At 50.6% G+C, this 19,007-nt stretch overlaps 1 protein-coding gene across 7 annotated transcripts in view; it reads right to left on the reverse strand.

The window, feature by feature from the left end:
- The window catches only part of SLC25A42 (solute carrier family 25 member 42), a 32,267-nt gene extending 14,076 nt beyond the window's left edge, over window positions 1-18,191 (reverse strand). The window contains exons 1-2 of one of the 7 annotated variants that reach the window (XM_077859297.1): window positions 17,753-17,822; window positions 8,378-8,441 (exon numbers count right to left, since the gene is read on the reverse strand). In XM_077859297.1, coding sequence (XP_077715423.1) covers window positions 8,378-8,388 — 11 coding nt within the window. In that variant the 5' untranslated portion in view covers window positions 8,389-8,441; window positions 17,753-17,822. Of the gene's footprint in view, window positions 1-2,462; window positions 2,524-5,289; window positions 5,386-8,365; window positions 8,442-17,752 lie in introns of those variants that run through there. The other 6 variants (XM_077859299.1, XM_077859296.1, XM_077859298.1 and 3 more) reach the window with 6 other exon arrangements.
- Between the last annotated feature and the right edge of the window lie 816 nt (window positions 18,192-19,007).

The raw sequence follows: 19,007 nt of genomic DNA on the forward strand, positions 1-19,007 counted from the left end.
ACTAGGTAAAATTGAGGAAATCTGAATAAACTATAGCCTTTCATTAATAGTAATCAGTATTTGCTCATTAGTTGTGATAAATGTACCAAAGTAATAAGATGTCACTAATAGGGGAAATTAGGTGTGTGGGGTGTAGGGGAACTGTTACCTTTGCCAATTTTTTAAAAAAAATTTTTACCTTTGCCAATTTTTATATAAATCCAAAACTGTTCATAAACCAACAATGAGAAACTAGCATCTGGGGAACTTTTCAAGCTAGCTGCTGGGTTATCAGCTGGTGGGGATGGAGGGAGGGCACAGAGACCGTATCACCCCCACCCCCAGTGAGTACAACTATGGCTCAGCACATCCTCTATGCTATGGATCCCAGGGGATGGCCCCAACATCTGGGCATGCGGATGATGGCACAGCTTTCTTAGGGTTGTGTCAGGGGCATGGGCACCTTCAATGTGGACACATTCTGTGAAAATGCCTTCCTGGGAAAGGATCCAGACCTTTGGTCTCAGCCTCATGTGGCTCTGATCTATGGCCTCACCCTCCCTCCAACTCCTGCTCCAAGTTCCCCAGGAGGCAACAGCCGGTACAGGCTCAAGGCAGGCAGGAGGTGCTCTGCAAAGACTCTCCAGGCTCAGACCTTTCTTCCCTCAGTAGTCTGGCTCCAGGAGCTGCTGCAGGAACTCAGCGTAGACCATTAAGGGGTCTTGGTGTGGTGGATGCAGACAGAAAAAAAGTCACCAAACAGAGCCATGTAGACCTATAAGACCGTGTGACTGCTGGTGACAGAGTAACCAAAACAAGTCATGGGAACATGCTGGCAGAGGGCTGAGACATCTCCACTATGAACTTGTGACTGGATTCCAATGTGACTGGAAAAGGGGTCTTTGCAGATGTAATTGAGGTAGGGATCTCAACATGAGAGCATCCCAGATCATCCCTCCATCCAACATGATCTGATAAGACAGAAAAGGAGACACAGGGGCACCTGGGTGGCTCAGTGGTTGAGCATCTGCCTTTGGCTCAGGTCATGATCCCAGGGTCCTGAGATTAAGTCCCGGATCAGGCTCCCTGCAGGGAGCCTGCTTCTCCCTCTGCCTGTGCCTCTCCCTCTCTCTGCATCTCTCATGAATATATAAATAAAATCTTAAAAAAAGAAAGAAAGAAAGAAAGAAAGAAAGAAAGAAAGAAAGAAAGAAAGAAAGAAAAGAAAAGAAAAGAAAAGAAAGAAAGAAAGAAAGAAAGAAAGAAAGAAAGAAAGAAAAGGAAGGAAGGAAGGAAGGAAGGAAGGAAGGAAGGAAGGAAGGAAAGAAGGAAGGAAGAAAGAAAAAGAAAGAAAGAAAGAAAGAAAGAAAGAAAGAAAGAAAGAAAGAAAGGAAAGGAAAGAAGGAAGGAAGGAAGGAAGGAAGGAAGGAAGGAAGGAAGGAAGGAAGAAAGAAAGAAAGAAAGAAAGAAAGAAAAGAAAAGAAAAGAAAAGAAAAGAAAAGAAAAGAAAAGAAAAGAAAAGAAAAGAAAAGAAAAGAAAAGAAAAGAAAAGAAAAGAAAAGAAAAGAAAAGAAAAGAAAAGAAAGAAGGAAGGAAGGAAGGAAGGAAGGAAGGAAGGAAGAAAGAAAGAAAGAAAGAAAGAAAGAAAGAAAGAAAGAAAGAAAAAGGAGACACAGGAAGGCCATGTGGCTAGAGGCAGAGACTAGGGTGATGTGGCCATATGCCAGGGGGCACCTGGAGTCCCTAGAAGCTGGTAGAGACAAGATCCTGCCCTGGAGCCTTCAGAGATTGCACAGCCACACACACATTAGTTTTGAACTTTTAACTTCCAAATTATGAGAATAAAATTGTGTTGTCTCAAGCCACCAGTCTATGGTGACTTGTTATGGTAGCCACAGGACACTAAGACTGTGAGCCCTTTTATTATTATTATTATTTTTTATTTATTTATTTTTTTTTTAATTTTTTTTTTTTTTTTTTTTTTTTTTTATTTATGATAGTCACACAGAGAGAGAGAGAGAGAGAGAGAGAGAGGCAGAGGGAGAAGCAGGCTCCATGCACCGGGAGCCTGACGTGGGATTCGATCCTGGGTCTCCAGGATCGCGCCCTGGGCCAAAGGCAGGCGCCAAACCGCTGCGCCACCCAGGGATCCCTTATTTTTTATTTTTTAAAGATTTTATTTATTTATTCATGAGAGACACAGAGAGAAAGGGAGAGAGAGAAAGAAAGAGAGAGAGAGAGAGAGAGAGAGTGAGTGAGAGAGAGGCAGAGACACAGGCAGAGGGAGAAGCAGGCTCCATGAAGGAAGCGTGATGTGGAACTCGATCCTGGGACCCCAGGATTATGCCCTGGGCCGAAGGCATGCACCAAACCACTGAGCCACCCAGATGTCCCTACGAGCCCTTTAAAAGGAAGAGAATGGGGGCACCCCTGGGTCTACCCAACCCAGGAGACTGGGCAGTCTCAGGCTGCCAGAGGCTTACCAAGATTCAGTGCCTCCTGGCAGCTTCCCAAAGATCACAGGGTGGAGAGGAGATCCTTGCCCTGGGGGAGTAAGGGGAAATATCTGAATATCTAAAAAATTTGTCCCTCAGGCCAAAGGCTAATTTCTCTAAGAAATAAAGAGCCTTTTGCTCTTTCAAATTAGTAAACAAGGGTAGCCTGGGTGGCTCAGCAGTTTAAAGCCTGCCTTTGGCCCAGGGTGTGATCCTAGAGACAGGGGATCAAGTCCCACATCAGGCTCCCTGCATGGAACCTGCTTCTCCCTCTGCCTTTGTCTGTACCTCTTTCTCTGTGTGTCTCTCATGAATAAATAAAATCTTAAAAAAAAAAAAAATCAAATCAGCAAACAAAACAAAAAAATAACCCAAGACAAACAAACAAACAAAGGCAAAGAAACAGCCAGGTCATCAGGAAACAAATAACTTTAAATATGAAAAAAGGGATCCCTGGGTGGCACAGCGGTTTAGCGCCTGCCTTTGGCCCGGGGCGTGATCCTGGAGACCCGGGATCGAATCCCACGTCAGGCTCCCGGTGCATGGAGCCTGCTTCTCCCTCTGCCTATGTCTCTGCTTCTCTCTCTCTCTGTGTGACTATCATAAATAAATAAAAATTAAAAATAAATAAATAAATAAATATGAAAAAAAAGAAAAAGGATGATGCTCGACTGTGTTCCTAACAGAGAAAGGCAGGTCCAATGCTCAGTGAAGGGGGCCTGTGCGCAAGTACTATGACAGTGCGATGGGGGGTGGGCAAAGAGGGTGGCTGAGGGGTGGCACCTGTCTGCAGGTGGTCTGGCAAACGCCTTGGAATGTGTGCTCCCCCGATAGCATGAGGACTTGTGGGCCAGTAAGGCCACTGCCAGCTGCTGGCCCCAGCAAAGGCCCGGAAAGGAAGCTACTTAGAGAGAGGGGGACAAGAGGGCACGCGTGACTCACAGCCCCACGGGAGAAAGCCACTCGGCCTGTCCCTAATGAGCACACCCCATCTTGACTAAGTGATCAACACCACCAATGACAGGGCCTATAGATAGCTCACCTCCCAGCCATGACATCCCAGGAAGGACATGTTGTCATTTCAGCAGGATTCCTACCAAAGACGCACAGTCTCAAGCTAATCATGAGGAAGCAGTGGACAGGCAGGACACTGAGGGACACTGCAACAACTGCCCAAGCGGTTCTCAGCACAAGTGTGAAGGTTGTGGATGAGGAGGAAAAGCCCGAGGAACTGTCACTGATCCGGGGAGACTAGGCAGATAGGATGCCTGAGCGCCACATGGAAGCCAAAACGAGAACACTAGGGGAAGCGCTGGGGAGGCCTGAGGCCTGGCTGGAGGTGAGCTCCACGTGGCAGCCGTGCATATTTACTGGCTCACATGACTGTATCCAGTATGGTTCTAACACTGGGGGCGGCTGGACCGAGCATCTGCTGGAACTCTTAGTATTTCTGCCACTTTTCTGTAAGCCTCAAGTTATTTCAAAACAAAAAGCTAAAGAAAAGAATGTCTACGAAAACCACGAGCTTCTGGATGTGCCAGAGGTTTCAGAGAAACACATTTCAGATGTCTGCAGCTGTGGAGGGGCCAGCAGGCTGATCTGGCTCCTCCTTGTCCAATGGGGGCTTCCAAGTCAGGGGCTTAGTGTTTTGGGCTGGGGAATGGCACTGGCAGCTACAGGGGGCCCGTGCAAGGGCTTGGGCCTCCTGGTTTGTGGGAAGACCAGCGCCCTCTTGGCAGGCAGAGCCTGAACCTGGTATCTCTTTGGAAAAGGGTGTTGGAGGTCAGCAGCTGTAGGGTCTCAGGCCGAGGCCTTCACCCAGGGCCCATCAGTGGCTCCACACATGGGCTGGGAATGGAATGAAGGCAGACACTAAACACCATGACACTATGGCAGTTTTATTAAATGCTTTTGCCCCTGCGTTCTTTAATCCAGCCAGCCTTCACTACCGACGTGGGTGTTGCTTTACGGATGGGAAGTCCCCCGCTGGAGACCACTATGGGGATAACCACTGCCACTACCCATTAGGGGTGTCACGGTCGATGTTTCAGCTCTCCGCTTTGCTGATGAGACACAGCAAAACTTGGTCAGACCAAGGGCAGAGGGAACTCCAACCTTGACTCAGGATTCCAAAGTCATGGCCATGGCCCCCAGACCAGCCTCAACACCATTTCATCCTGAATGATTCTTCAAGAATGCCACGTGCCCCTTAAGACTTTGCTTAACCTGAAGGAACAGCAGAACCAGGGGTCTGGATGCACTCACCCCCTGAAGCCAACCTGTAAGGCAGAACACGAACAAGCTATTCATAGAATAGTCACTGAACTAAAGGGACAGCATGGGTTCCTGGGCTGCAATCCAAGGGGCCCAAGTCTCTGTCCCTAGGACGAGTCTGGAAGAGGCAACCAAGGGTCGGCGAGGCATTCCGCAGGGACAGCAGTAGAGTCTGCATCACCAAGGTGCGGCCTTGGGTAAGTACTCCCTGCTGTGGGCTGGCACTGGGCAGAAGGAAGGTATGGGAGGAGGCTTCTGAGGGACCAAGGCCTGGTGCCTAGAGGCCTGAGAACTTCCAGTGTCGAACTTGGAAGATAGCCCTGCTCTGCTGGCTCCCACAAGCCTGGAAAAAGCCAGCAGAAATCATGTCTGGGAGTGGATACGCTGGGCCTTGCATGATTTGAAAAATCTAATATCTTGGACACAACCTAAGAGATAATGAGGCACATAGGCAGGCTGTGCATTTGCAACACATTTTGAAACACGGACACTTGAAAACGTGGATAGAAGGTCTGATTGGGAAGAACTCTGGCTGCCCTACCTTCCAGATGTGGGGCCTCACATGAAATGTTCCTCAGTGCCTCCGAGGCTCTGGTTCCCTGGCAGTAGAGGTGGATTAGGGACAGTGGACAGTGACACATGGTGGTATCTGATAAAACAGAAAAATAAGAAGCAGAGGCTTCTTGACACTTGAGACCCTCAAGTGTCATGGCCCCGCAGATTCAAGAAGGGAGACCATGAAGAAGGAGCCTGGCTGGAGGTGTCAGCCATGTAGGGGGCCTGGGCTGGCCTGGTTGGCGAGACTATTATTACTCCTGTTCTAATACGACTGTTGACAGAACTCCAGGCTTTGTTCCATTGGGCCAGTTATTCCCCCAATCTCCCTTCTCTGCCCCAGAATCCCTGTCCCCTGTGCCCCTAGCCCATTTGTCTGCTGTGCTTTCTCACCACGATCCTGGGGTTTTGTGGTCTGGGGAGGACCTCACTGGTAAGGAGAGCTGAACACACAGACTTCATCCAGGTGAGACTGGCTTGGACCTCTTGGTTAAGGTGAGGTCGGCCTTAAGCAGGTCTGTCCCTCTGTTGAGTGACCCTTTTCCCGACTTCTTTGGAACCAGCACACTGTGAGGGAGTGAGGGGAGTTAAGCTCCCCTCCTGGAGGGGGAGAAGCGAAGTACAAGACTAGGAATTCTTATTCTTACACAAGAACTGTGTTCTCTTCTCCCCCAGCTGATTTACTTCTTCAGTCATTTGTTCAGATCAGTATGACCTTGTGGATGAATCGCTTTATGCTCAGGGTTAAAACAAGATGCTCTGTTACTTATTTGCTGTTCTAATCTTCCAACGCTGGCCACAGGCTGAGATGTCTTCTACCCAATGGAGGTGGAAGGGCAGGCTTAATGGGGGAGTGGCAGGAAGGGTAGTGGGAAGACTGACACCATGCAGGTGACAAAGGATAGTTCAAAAGATCCCAGCAGCTGCAGCAGCTGGATAACATGTGCTTCAGGGACAGATGTTAATATGTGCCTGTGGGCTCCAAGTCTGACTCAGTAGATGCAGAGTTGAGGCAGGTGGTGCAGGGCAGGGTGCTAACTCCTGTCTGAGGTCCAGCTTTTCTGTTCATCACCCTGGTCCTTTTTTTTTTTTTTTTTTAATCTTTATTTATTTATGATAGTCACACAGAGAGAGAGAGAGGCAGAGACACAGGCAGAGGGAGAAGCAGGCTCCATGCACCGGGAGCCCGATGTGGGATTCGATCCCGGGTCTCCAGGATCGCGCCCTGGGCCAAAGGCAGGCGCCAAACCGCTGCGCCACCCAGGGATCCCCATCACCCTGGTCCTTGCTGCTTCCATGTCTTCTCTCCACCCCACTTGCTCACTGTGCTGCTCTGGCTTGTGTCACTGCCCAGCCCTCCAACAGGCACTCTTGGTTACCTGGTGGCTGGGCAGTGGGCATCGAAGGGAATTCATTCCTTTGCTCCCAGTAAGAGGAGCATAGACACGTTGGAATGGTGCTACTGGCCAGGGCCAGGGCTTGACCAGGTTGGGAGCCTGTGAGTGGGGGCTGAAGGTTCTAGTCCTCTTGTCCTGCCACTTGGAGAGATGGATGGTCTTAGAAAGGGAGCCTTAAGGACATTCCTGCTCTGGTCCAATATTTACACCTCTCTGGGTGTCTGCTTAACTATGTCCCTGCTGAGTACACACTCTGGGGAGGGGGCACCGTGGTGGGCAGGGGAGATGGAGCAGGGGGCATGGGCAGATGACCCACAGGGATGCTGGTAAATGGGACTCTGTGCTAGGAGATGCGGGACAGGGCAGCGTCTGTCTTGGGGTCTGGGAAGGCTTCCTGAGGAATGCACAGGGTGGGAGTTGTGGGAAGGAGCACCCTGGGTAGCCAGAGCAGTAAAGAGGACCCCCAAGGCTGGGGCCAGCTCAGGCTGATGAGGGAAATGAAAGCAGGCTGAGTGCATGAGGGCCATTGAAGGCTCTGCTAGTGGGAGAGCACAAAACACCCCCACCCCGTAACACCCCTGTTGATTCTTCCACCTTTGGACACCAGCCAGGATGATCCCCACATGCTTCCCCCAGTGCCTGTCCTCGGTATTTGGGATCCTGAGGCTGAATTTGGGAACTCTGCACACCTGCATGGTGGTACGCTACATCTCACAGTGATGTCGAGCACCCTCTGTGGACACGACCCAGGCAGCCACCCACAGGAGAACAAGGTCTTGTGGGTGGTACAGTCATACAATCGGGAACCACACAACAACAGAGAAGGATAAACTGCTGCCACATGCTACAACAGGGACAAATATCAGACGTAATGGTGAAGAAAGAGAAGTGAATGTAGAAGACTGTGCTGAATAAATCCAGGTAAAATCCAAGCACAGTAACACAAAGTGGTCTACAGTGGAATGTTACTGAGCTTTAAAGAGGAAAAAGATTCTGACACATGCTACACCGTGGATGGACCTCGAGGACATCATGCTAGGTAAAATACACAAGTCACAAAAGGACAAATATTTAATTTCATTTATATGAGATCTCTAGAGTCCTCAAATTCACAGAGACAAAAACTAGAACGGCAGGTGCCAGGGGTGAGGGAGGGGAATGGGGAGTTAGTGTTTAATGGGGACAGAGTTTTAGTTTGGGAAGATGGCAAAGTTCTGGAGAGGGATGGTGGTGATGGTTGCACACCAATGAGGATGCACTTAACGTCAATGAGTTATACACAAAGCAAAGCTGAAGACAGTACATTTTGCATTATATATATATTTTATCACAATTTTTAAAAAATCCAGCACAGGCAAAAAAGTATCAGTGGTGATAAAGATCAGAATGGGGTTAGCTTTGGGAGACAGGACAGGGGAGGGTCACAGAGGGGCCAGCTGGGGCTTGAAATGCTCTGTATCTCGATCAGGTTTCACATGGGAACACACATGTAAAAATTCCTTGGGCTGTACACAGAGGTTACTCACTTTACCTTAAGAAAGTCATACTACAACAAAAAGGTATCCAGCCTCTCCTAGGCCAACTGACCCTGAGCACTGTGTTCTTAACTACCAGGGGACTCTAATGGCACCAGAGGAATGACATGCACTGCTCACTATTGCTCACCTTCCTCCTCACCTGTGAAGCATACCTGCTGATGATTTTGGCAATGACCAGAAGTCCAGAGGAGATGTCTAAGCCCCTAGAAGGAAAGCCACATGTGCGGTGGATATCTGGCCCCTTCTGGAGAACACACTAGGCAGCCACCCACTTTGCCTCTGTCAATGTGGAGAAGGTGGGGGCTGACCCTTCCCTTGACCCCAGAGTGACCTGGGTGATCCTGAGTTTGGAGCACCACACACAAAGAGTGGGATTTTTGAGGGAGCCACTGAGCCAGTAGAAGAAGTTCTCTTTCTCTCAGGAGGGCAAACAGGCAGTTGACACAGAGCCAAGGCCAGGGAGGGAGGCAGATTGATGTTTGCTGACTTGGGGTGTCCTGGGGCCCAGTGGTGCTAGAAAAAACTGGGAGCTGCCAAAGAACCTGGAGGGTGCTGGAAGCACTTAGACTTTTCCACCCTGGAGCCCACAAAGCTCCCCTTCCAGTTCAGCCAGTTTGGAATGGGTTTCTGTCCTCTGCCCCTTCCAGAGCCCTGACCTGTGTGTTTTCCGTACACCCTCCCAGTCCTGTGCTGCATTTCCAACCATGGACAATGGCCCCAGTGCGCCCAGCCCCAGTGTGTTCTCTAGAGGTATCTTTAACAAGTACCCACGAACTGGGATTCAGGTGCCAGTCATCTCCAGCAGCAGACTCAGAATGAGGGGTCAGATGCAGCAGAGCCACCACACACCCCAGTGCCCCCCTCTGCCCACCGCCATGCTACAGGCAGGCAGCATTCACAGACCAGCCTCAGTTAACAAAGATTCATTTTTTCATACCATATTTCTATTCAGGCAATCTTTCCACTCATCAAAGAACAAAACAGGGACACCTGGGTGGCTCAGCGGTTGAGCGTCTGCCTTTGGCTCAGGGTGTGATCCCGGAATCCGGGATCAGGTCCCACATTGGGCTTCCTGCGAGGAGCCTGCTTCTCCCTCTGCCTGTGTCTCTGCCTCTCTCATGAATGAATAAATAAATCTTAAAAAAAAAAAAAAAAAGCAAAGCAGGATGGTGGGCAATTCAGCAGTCTAATATGCTGAACAGCACTGTGTGGGAAACGTGAACCTAGGGTTCTGGGATCTTAGGTAAGGCCCAGTCTATGACCCCATGCTGTGGCAGCTCCACTTGATGAATACACACACACACACACACACACACACACTCACACACCTGACTCTCTCAGCAGCTCCCTGACCAGGGCCACCATTCATGTTGGTGAGTGCCTACGTGCCCCACCCCGCGGGATGAAGGAAATATTTACACAAATAGGGGGGCAGTTTCTCAGTGGATGGAGCTTACAAGCAGCCATGGCACAGATCCTGTAATCTTTTGGTAAACGGGAGCCAATTAACATCCTATCTGCCTGTTGATAAAGGCTGTTTTCTTTTCCAGTTAATGAGCATTAACTTCTGCCTAAGAGAGCGGTAGCATCTTACATAATGGCTGTTCCCTGTTAACCCAGACCCGAGCAGCTGCTGTGCATCTCTCCTGGCTGCATTCCCTTCTCCTTGTGCCTTTTAGACAAATTGGTCTCTGCAACCTTGTGCTGCAGTCTCTATGGGTCAGACACTCAGGCACCCACATCCTGAAAGATACAGAATATCCTACTGTCAATTGCTTGCAACACAGGGCTGCTGACCCCTGCTACAATCTGCACTTGATTGACCCACAACAAACCAAGGCACTCAATGGTACTCACACCCCTTTGATAAGAGGGTGCACTTGTGTAAAGCTTTCATCCCAAAAGTCTTGTGTTTTCACCAAGTAGAGCCTAGTACAATGCTTATATCTACTCAATTATTTACTGGATGAGGTAATTAATTTTTGGACATACTAAGTTTTGCTTTGGCTTTGGTCTCCCCACCCTGTGCCTCACAAATGCCTCCCAGCCTTCAAAGCCCTTCCTAAATGTCTTGGCATCACCTCCCAAAACTTACCTGCTCTGCCCTACATTGAGCACAAGGGGCGCCACTTTCCCCTAGCTTGCTATGCTGGACTGGGGGTCCATGGAAGGCAGTGGCCTGGGCTATGCTCAGGGTCCTTCTTTAGCAAGCAGTCAGAGAGGCACGCACCTGTCAATAGGTGCTTTTGCTATCTGTCTTCCTGCCCTGTGGGCACCCTTCATGTAGCAGCAGAAACGTATCTCTTCTATCCTGTCTGCTTCATTCCTCAAGTAAGAGCATATGCTGGTGTTATGGGAAGATAGGGTCCAGCATGTGACCTTGGCCATGTTACTAAAACTCCCCAGGCCTCAGTTTCCATCCATCCCCATCTTCTCAGGGTGGTGCTGCTCAAGTGGGTCATGAGGGTTGCTAAGTACCATTCTGCCTTACAATAAGGAGTGAGCTGGAGCTGTGATGGAGCCCATCTCACACCACCTGGCCCTACTGAGCAGGCCACCCCAGATCCTAGATCCCACCATTCAACCTGCATCCCCCATGCCAGGACCTCTAAAAGAGCTAAGCATTGATCCTGGGTGTCCAGCACCTTCCCCAGCCCCCCCTTTCTCCAGGTTTGTCTCCCCACAGTGTTAAGCAGAAGCTGGATGGCAGTGCCCTGCTGCCCACTACATGACAATGGTTTGGGGAGCACATGCTCCTGCCAAGTGCTCTTCCGTGTCACTGCCTGGCATGATGGGTGGTAAGCCTCTGACTCTGACTTTCAGGACTAGCCAACACCTGGCTTGGACCCAGGTGCTCCAAGCCAAAGGGGCTGCTCACAGCCCCCAAACCTAGCCCTCTTTCAAGGCCTGGCTCCTACATACCCCCTTGCCAGCCCAAGGCTAGACTAGTCACTGGCTAAGCCCTCAAGTAATGAGTCCTGTCTGCCCTCTATGCTGGAAGCCAGGCCCACCACCCTGCTACCTCCCCTCTTCTGGGTATAGGGGCCTGCCCACAGCAGGGGAGGGGCAGGGTCTAGCATCTTCCTCCAGCTCTGAGCTGCCACACCAGGGGTTTCTAGGAATGCCTGTTCTAGAATTGTCAGGACACTTGCACAGGGATTCCTGAGCTCCTCCTCAGGCTTAAGTTGGGGCTATCACAGTGGGGCCTGGGAGTCTGCCATTTAGGGTGAGGACAAATACTGCAGACTGGGTGGGGCTTCAGTCAGCATGGCTAATTAATCAATACTTAATTGAAACATATACATTCTCTTTTTCCACTCATCCCAAGGTAAAGGCATGTGATCTGGAGATGGAATAACAGTGATGACATCTGCTGGGAGTACTTCATGGGCACATGTCATCAGGGAAGGCTTGCAATTGGTCACAAGATAGCTCCTGGTCTCCTGTGCTGGGGAAGCCCAGGCTGCTAGGGGCTCTGAGCTCAGGCATGGTGACTGTACCTTTCTGGAAGCAGCCTCGAGGTGAGGTCCCACTTGTGCCTGTCACGGGCTCCATGGACCAGGTCCCTCAATCCCCTCTCAAGTTCTGTGCCTTGGGTCCCATAGTATCTACGCTTGCTTGTTCCCTTTGCTCACAATGCTTTGCCATCTAGCTAACTCCTTACTGGCTTTCAGACCTCCGAGAATTTTCCTCTCCCTGAGTTAGCACCCCAGTCCTCTGTTAGAACTGATCAATTACAGAGCCCTAATCACTTGGTGAGAACAGATCCACATTTGTGTCCCCTACCCTTTGAAGCCCCAGTGTTTCTGCCTCCTCTGCACCTGTCCTTGTCCCACAGGTATTTACAGATTGTAGAACAATGGTCTGGTCAGGCTTCAAGTTTGTTTCAATCCTGGAGGCCAGGCTACGTGGAGGCCCTTCAGTATGGCTTAGACGCCCATGTCTCATAGCAGAAAGCATGAGTGCCACCTGTGACTTGCTTAAAGGACAGGGGTCTGGATTCGGGCTGACTTAGGTCCATCTTGCTACCCTTATGTTCTCCCCTTGGTGACCCTTCTGTAAACTGGGATGATCTAAGACCAAGCTCACAGTGCAGTAAGCACACATCAAGGGCTGGCAAAGAGCAAAACATACATACATGTTCACTTGCCTAGGTCCTTGCTAGCTTTTGGCAGATGCCTCTACCTTCCAACAGGAAGATAGGTGAGTGAGGAGCTGTGTGTTCCAACCCTACCAGCCCCTGTTTTGCCTGAAACAGAAGAGACAGCTAGACAAGAACTTTAGGATAACATCCCGACAGAAATTCTGGCTTCGCAGATGTGGGTGTTAAATGGTGTTCCCCCTAAAGTTCATGCCCATCCAGAACCTCAGAAGGTCACCATATTTGAAAATAGGACCTCTGCATGTGAAATGAGTTAAGGATACTGAGATGAGATCACACTGAATTTATGACAGGCCCTAAATCCAATGATGGGTGTCCTTGTAAGAAGAAAAACAGGGAAGAAGACTGTGTGAAGATGGAGGCAGAGATTGGGATGATGTGGCTGCAAGCCAAAACCCCCAAGGACTGCCAACAGCTACCAAGCCAGGAGAGAGGTCTGGTAAGATTCTCCCTCAGGTCCCCCAGTAGGAACTGACCCTGCAGTCTTACTCTGTTTGGGCTGGTGGCGGAAGACCGTAGACTGAGTGGCCTATAGACAACAGAAATGTATGTCTCACAGTTCTGGAGGCTGGAAAGTCCACCGTCAAGGTGCCAGCAGACTGGGTGTCTGGTGAGAGCACTCTTCCTGGTTCACAGATGGCTTCTTGCCATGCTTCACAAAGCAAAAGGGGCAAGGGCCTCTTTTATAAGGGCATTAATCCCATTCAGGAGGGCTCCGCCCTCACGACCTAAAGCCCACATCCTGATGCCATCATGTTGGGGATTAGTTTTCAACGTATAAATTTTACGGAGACAGAAACATTCCATCTGTAGCCAACACCTTAATTTTGATCTTCTGACCTCCACCAACTATGACAGAATAGCTTTCTCTTGTCTCAAGCTACTCAGCTTGTGGTAATTTGTTACAGCGGCCCCAGGACGCTAACATGACAGGAGTCCAAGACCAAAGCTCCGGGTACCGGCTGGTGACCTGGCCATGGCCCTGAGGTCACTGCCCCCCTCCCTAGAACTCTCAGGCCACCCTATTGACACAGCTCTGACAGAAACTCTGGCTTCTGGGCAGCCCCGGTGGCCTAGTGGTTTAGCGCCACCTTCAGCCCAGGGCCTGATCCTGGAGACCTGGGATCGAGACCCACGTCGGGCTCCTGGCATGGAGCCTGCTTGTGTCTCTGCCTCTCTGTGTCTCTCATAAATAAATAAATAAAATCTTAAAAAAAAAACAAAAAAAAAACACCTGGCTTCTGTTGACCTTTGTTGAGACCCTAGAATCCAAGAACTCAGCTGCAGCAAAAGGTACTCAGTGGAGAAAACAAACGTTGACAAACATATTTTAAAAATAGCACAGGGCAGACCAGGTGGCTCAGCGGTTTAGTGCTGCCTTCGGCCCAGGGCGTGATCCTGGAGACCCGGGATCGAGTCCCACGTCCAGCTTCCTGCATGGAGCCTGCTTCTCCCTCTGCCTGTGTCTCTGCCTCTCTCTCTCTCTCTCTCTCTCTCTCTCTCTCTCTCATGAATAAATAAAATCTTTAAAAAAATAGCACAGTGACCAGAGGGGGCCACTGGGGCCATGTTCTACTTCTTCAGCTGAATGTTAGCTTTGTTATCCTTTACACTTCCTTTTCACAGGCACATTGTATACTTTTTTTTAGGTGTTTATTTTATTTTATTTTATTTATTTATGATAGTCACAGAGAGAGACAGAGAGAGAGAGGCAGAGACATAGGCAGAGGGAGAAGCAGGCTCCATGTAGGGAGCCCGATGTGGGATTCGATCCCGGGTCTCCAGGATCGCGCCCTGGGCCAAAGGCAGGCGCTAAACCGCTGCGCCACCCAGGGATCCCTACTTTTTCATAAGTATTTCACATTTCAAATAAAACAATATAGTGCATTTTTAATAAAGCTGGTTTACAAAACCCAATCAAGCTAATAGTTCTGATCATCTCAGTATTCCTCTAGTGTCTAATTGCCAAAACAGAAGACTACAAGCAGGACAACAGGTGGGAAAAGGCCTGACCTCAGTCTGATGATGCCCTCCACCTGGCACTGACAGCTGACAAGAGAATCTCAAGACAGCTTCCCCAAAAGATTTAACATCTGACTTCTCTCAATCTCATCTGATAGCGAAGTTTTTTGTTTGTTTGTTTTTTTCTGGATCCAAGTGGAAAAACAATAATTTAGTAACAGCCAACATCTTAAGACCTCCCCTCTCAGGACTGTAGCCAATGCCCATGTCTCTCTCTTGCAAGGATACTGCCGCCCAAATCCAAGGTTTCCTCCAGAGCTCCACAGAGGTGGGACTCAAATATTTCTTGGACTGAACTTCAGTCCAACTGTTGAAGAGAAACAGAAATACAATGTTTAATCATCACCGCATGGGCCAGAGCACCGAAGAGATGGATAGGAAGCCCAGAAGTGGTGTTCAAAAGGATCTCTCCCGCTGCGCTTTATCTATCAGATTGGAGAAGCCAGAACACTTAATAGTAACTGTGCTGGCCATGGGAAGAGGAAGTAAGCATTCCAGTTTCACAGCTGAGAGACGAGTGATGGCAGTACAACCTCCCTGGAGGAACATTAACCATTTAAATGGACATGCCGTTTGGCCTGGGCACTCCTAGGAAGCTCCCCGAAGACCAGGAGGTTTCGAAGTGTCTGTGCTGGAGCCTTACATTCATTGCATATTTGCTCATGGATAGTTCCATCTATTCATTTCAGTTATTTTTTTAAAGATTTTATTTACTTATTCATGAGAGACACAAGGAGAGAGAAGAGAGAGAGAGGCAGAAGGAGAAGCAGGCTCCACACAGGAAGCCCGATGTGGGACTTGATCCCAGGACTCCAGGATCATGCCCTGGGCCGAAGACAGGCACTAAACTGCTGAGCCACCCAGGGATCCCTCATTTCAGCTATCTGTATGTATGAGGGACAACTTAAACAGTCATTGGTAAAGGACTGGCTATAAAACTGGCACACTCATTTGATAAAAACCTCATGTAAATTTATCGTTTTTTTTTAAAACTTTTTATTGTATTTTATTTATTCATTAAAGACACACACACACACACACACACACACAGAAGCAGAGACATAGGCAGAGGGAGAAGCAGGCTTCCTGCAGGAGCCCGATGTGGGACTCGATCCCAGAACTCAAGAATCATGCCCTGAGTCAAAGGCAGCCACTCAAATGCTGAGCCACCCAGGTCTCCCTATCAGGGGTTTAAAAGAGGTGGGGGATATACATTCCTCCTCCTGAGCCATAGACTATCTCTGGAAGGAAACATAGACATTCCTCCTCCTGAGCCATAGACTATCTCTGGAAGGAAACAGGGCAAGTTAACAATGGACACTTCCAGAAGGGTATAGGATACAAACCTGCTTGGCTTTCACTGTATGCCCTTTAGTACATTTTTTTGTTTTTTTTACTATGTACATCAATTGCCTTGTCAAAGTTGAGATATTTGCATATGTCTATATATGAAACATATGTACATCTGTATATATAAAATGTGTGTATACGTATACACACACATAAACATACATTTTTTTAAATGACTCCTTTTGAATTTGAACAGAAAGCTCCAATGGCTTCAGTTTCTATAGGAGAAGGTGAAGGTGACAGGACCCTCTGGCATGTTAGGGCACCATCTTTGCTGAGAGAGAGGGGGGCGGGGGGGGGGGCGGCGCGGGTAAGAGGTGCTGTGCAAACCTTACAGGAAAGGACACCACGTTATTACTTTTCAACAACAAAGCTACTGTCTCCTATGCTGCATGCCTACAAATCACACTCCAGGGAACTTACAAAGTTCCAGAAAAATCATCATTCCCCGCACTCCACCAGGCTCCAGTTTTACAGTTTGGCTCTAAGTGGCTGCTGTAATATTAGCTCTCCTCACTCTGAAGAGTGTTTCCTTACTCTCTAGGTTTATCGGCTTTAAGGGCCCAAGGAGTTCTTAAGGGCCAGCAAGGGGCTTCAGTATGCAAGAGCTGGGGCCGGCAACTCCCTCCCAAATGGCTCAGCCGCTGGAGGCACCCCAGGTGTTGAAGTCCCGCTCCTGCACTGTCTCCGCCCCCACCCAGGCCCAGGACACAGAGACACGTGCTACAGCAAAGATAGGGGCCGCCCCTTCCAACTCAGTCTTTCCGGACTCAAAGTCATGACTCCTGAGGAACAGCTGCAGGGAAGGTGGGGGTCCCCTCCTCTGCCAACCCTTCAGAGATAAGCACAACAGATGGGCAAAAATGGGGAAGGTCTACAGGAAGAGGTCAGCAAGGCTCAGGGAGGGATGGGCTCTGCCTCCTTAATTCAAGTCTCTTTAGGTTTGTTGCTGGTAAAGTGGAGATAATTCTGGTTTTGCCTGGCCAAAGGGATTATTGAAAGCCTGGAAATCACTTTACAGATTGGCATAAATGAAAAGATAACATCTGGGGGGGGGCTTTTCTTTTGGGTGGGGGAGGGTGCAGTGATCCTGAGATAGCTAGGTTTGGGTGAATGCTGGAGGGCCTGCGGGGGGATGGGGGGAGTGGGAGAGTCAAGGATTATAGACAGGGGCACAAACATAGGTGCATATGCAGGAAAGTACAGGTGGGTGCACAGACCGGGGTTGTGTGATGGAGAAAGGGCCTGTAAAAGCACATGGCAGATGGAGAGGTGGGGGAGAGTGCCTGAGGGCCCTGACCCAAGTGGCTGAATGGAGGAAGCAAGTGAGAGGGACACAGATCTGAATGTGAGCAAAATCAGTGAGGGGATATGACCTGGCCAGGTGTGAATGGGGGGCCATGACATCGGGATCACAGGCTCAGGCATGGGTGGAGGGGGTGTAGGCCCAGTTGCAGAGGTGGTGGTGCATGGATCTGGGTGTGGAGGTGTCAAGAGGAACGATCTTAGATGATGGGGGGGGGGGGAGTTGTCCATGAATGCAGAGGGGTGGCAGGTGTGTGAGGGAGAATATCAGTGGGGACACGGACTCAAGTGCGTGTGGGTGTGAAGACCCAACTGTACCTAGCGCCCGGAGACACGGCTTCAGAGGAGTGGGGGGATGTCAGTGAGGTGGACAGACTCAGGTGTTTTGGGTGGGAGAGGCTGTCAACAAGAAGAGACGTGGTGTCAGGTGTGCGAGGGCTGACCGTGAAGGTTCAGATCCTGCGGGGAGGGACCTCAAGGAGCATCGGACACGGGGTGTGTGTGTGTGGGGGGGTGGCTTTCACCTCTCCCTACCCCTGCGACGCTGCTGTCACGTCCTGCCTCGGCAGCCCCCGCCCCAGGACCGATGACAAGACCGTGCCTCGCCCGGGCTCGGCCCGAGGGACGCGGGCCCCCGGACGTCTGCGCCACCCCGCGCCCTCTGCTCCCCCTCACCGGCTGGGACGCGTCGCCTTCACCACCGCCGCCGCCGCCGCCGCCGCCGCCGCCTCCGGCCACCACTGCCCCGCCTCGCGCACCCCCAGCGCGCGCCGCGGGAGGGGTACACGCCACACTCCGATTGGTTGCACGCTGGCCAATCGACGTCGGGAACGAAAGGGATTGGTTGGTATGAAACAGACGAGCACCTCCTACAGCCAATCACTGAGGGGCAGAGGCGGGCTATTGGGTGATGGTTTAGGTCCCAGAGGTGGTCCCGCAGGGTGCGAGGTGCTGGGAGGTGAGGGCCTGGAGCTAGGCGAGAATTGGAGCTCTGGCAGAAGACGAGCAGCCCTGCCGACCAATCCCTGGGGGGCAAGGGCGGGGCTCCGAAGTGGCAGGCGCGGCTGGAGGGACAAGAACGGAGGGCGTAGCCGGGAGGGCGATGAGGATTGGCTGCAAAGCTGAAGACTGGCAGGCCCTGCGGCCTGTCGCGGGGGCCGTGGGCGGAGTGCCCCCGGCAGGGCTGGAGAGCGCAAGGTGCAGAGTTTGGCCGGGAGCGCGGGGGCCCCAGGCGGCCTCAAACGCCCCGGGCGGGGTTCCCTGAGGCTGTGTCGAAGAGGCCGGGCTTCGGACCGCGCCGCGCAGAAGCAGGACCTCCAACTCTGGCTGTGAACACAGGCCACCTCGGTTGAAAGACTCCTGGATAATTTTCCATTCCTTCACTCCCGCTATTTCCCTGCCAACGACAAGGAGAAGGCAGACTCTCTGAGGTCACTCAGGCTCGTCCTCTGCAGCTCTGGGTTGTTGTAAAGATGTGGAAACAGGTGGAATCCTACCCTCGAGCCTCGTGGTTTTCTGGAAGCGCTGGAGCTCTCTGAGTTCAAGCTCTCTCCTTTACGGAACCCAATAACATCCCCACCTGGCCTTCTCCCGGATACACCTTTTGTGAATTAACTGAAAACTAACCACTGTCTCTTGAGGTCAAAACGACCACTGGCCACATTTTACAGAAACCAGAGTGCAGAGAGGTCAAGCTCCTGGGCCACAGTGCTTCAAGGGGCCTAATCTGGAGGTGAATTGAGAGCAGCCTGCTTTTTGGAAGTGGGGTAAGGCAGTGTCAGACAAGAGCCACCAGGGGCCTGAGCAGTCTGGGTGGAATCCATGTGCAGCCACTGGCCCACTATATAACCTTGGGCAAGGTGGTTGTGAATCTGTTTTCTCAGGGGACAATGAATCCTACACCTTGATCCTTCTTCTTTAGGATGTACTT

This window comes from Canis aureus, chromosome 19 (genome assembly GCF_053574225.1).
Source record: "Canis aureus isolate CA01 chromosome 19, VMU_Caureus_v.1.0, whole genome shotgun sequence".
In the NCBI taxonomy this organism is placed as follows: Eukaryota; Metazoa; Chordata; class Mammalia; order Carnivora; family Canidae; genus Canis; species Canis aureus.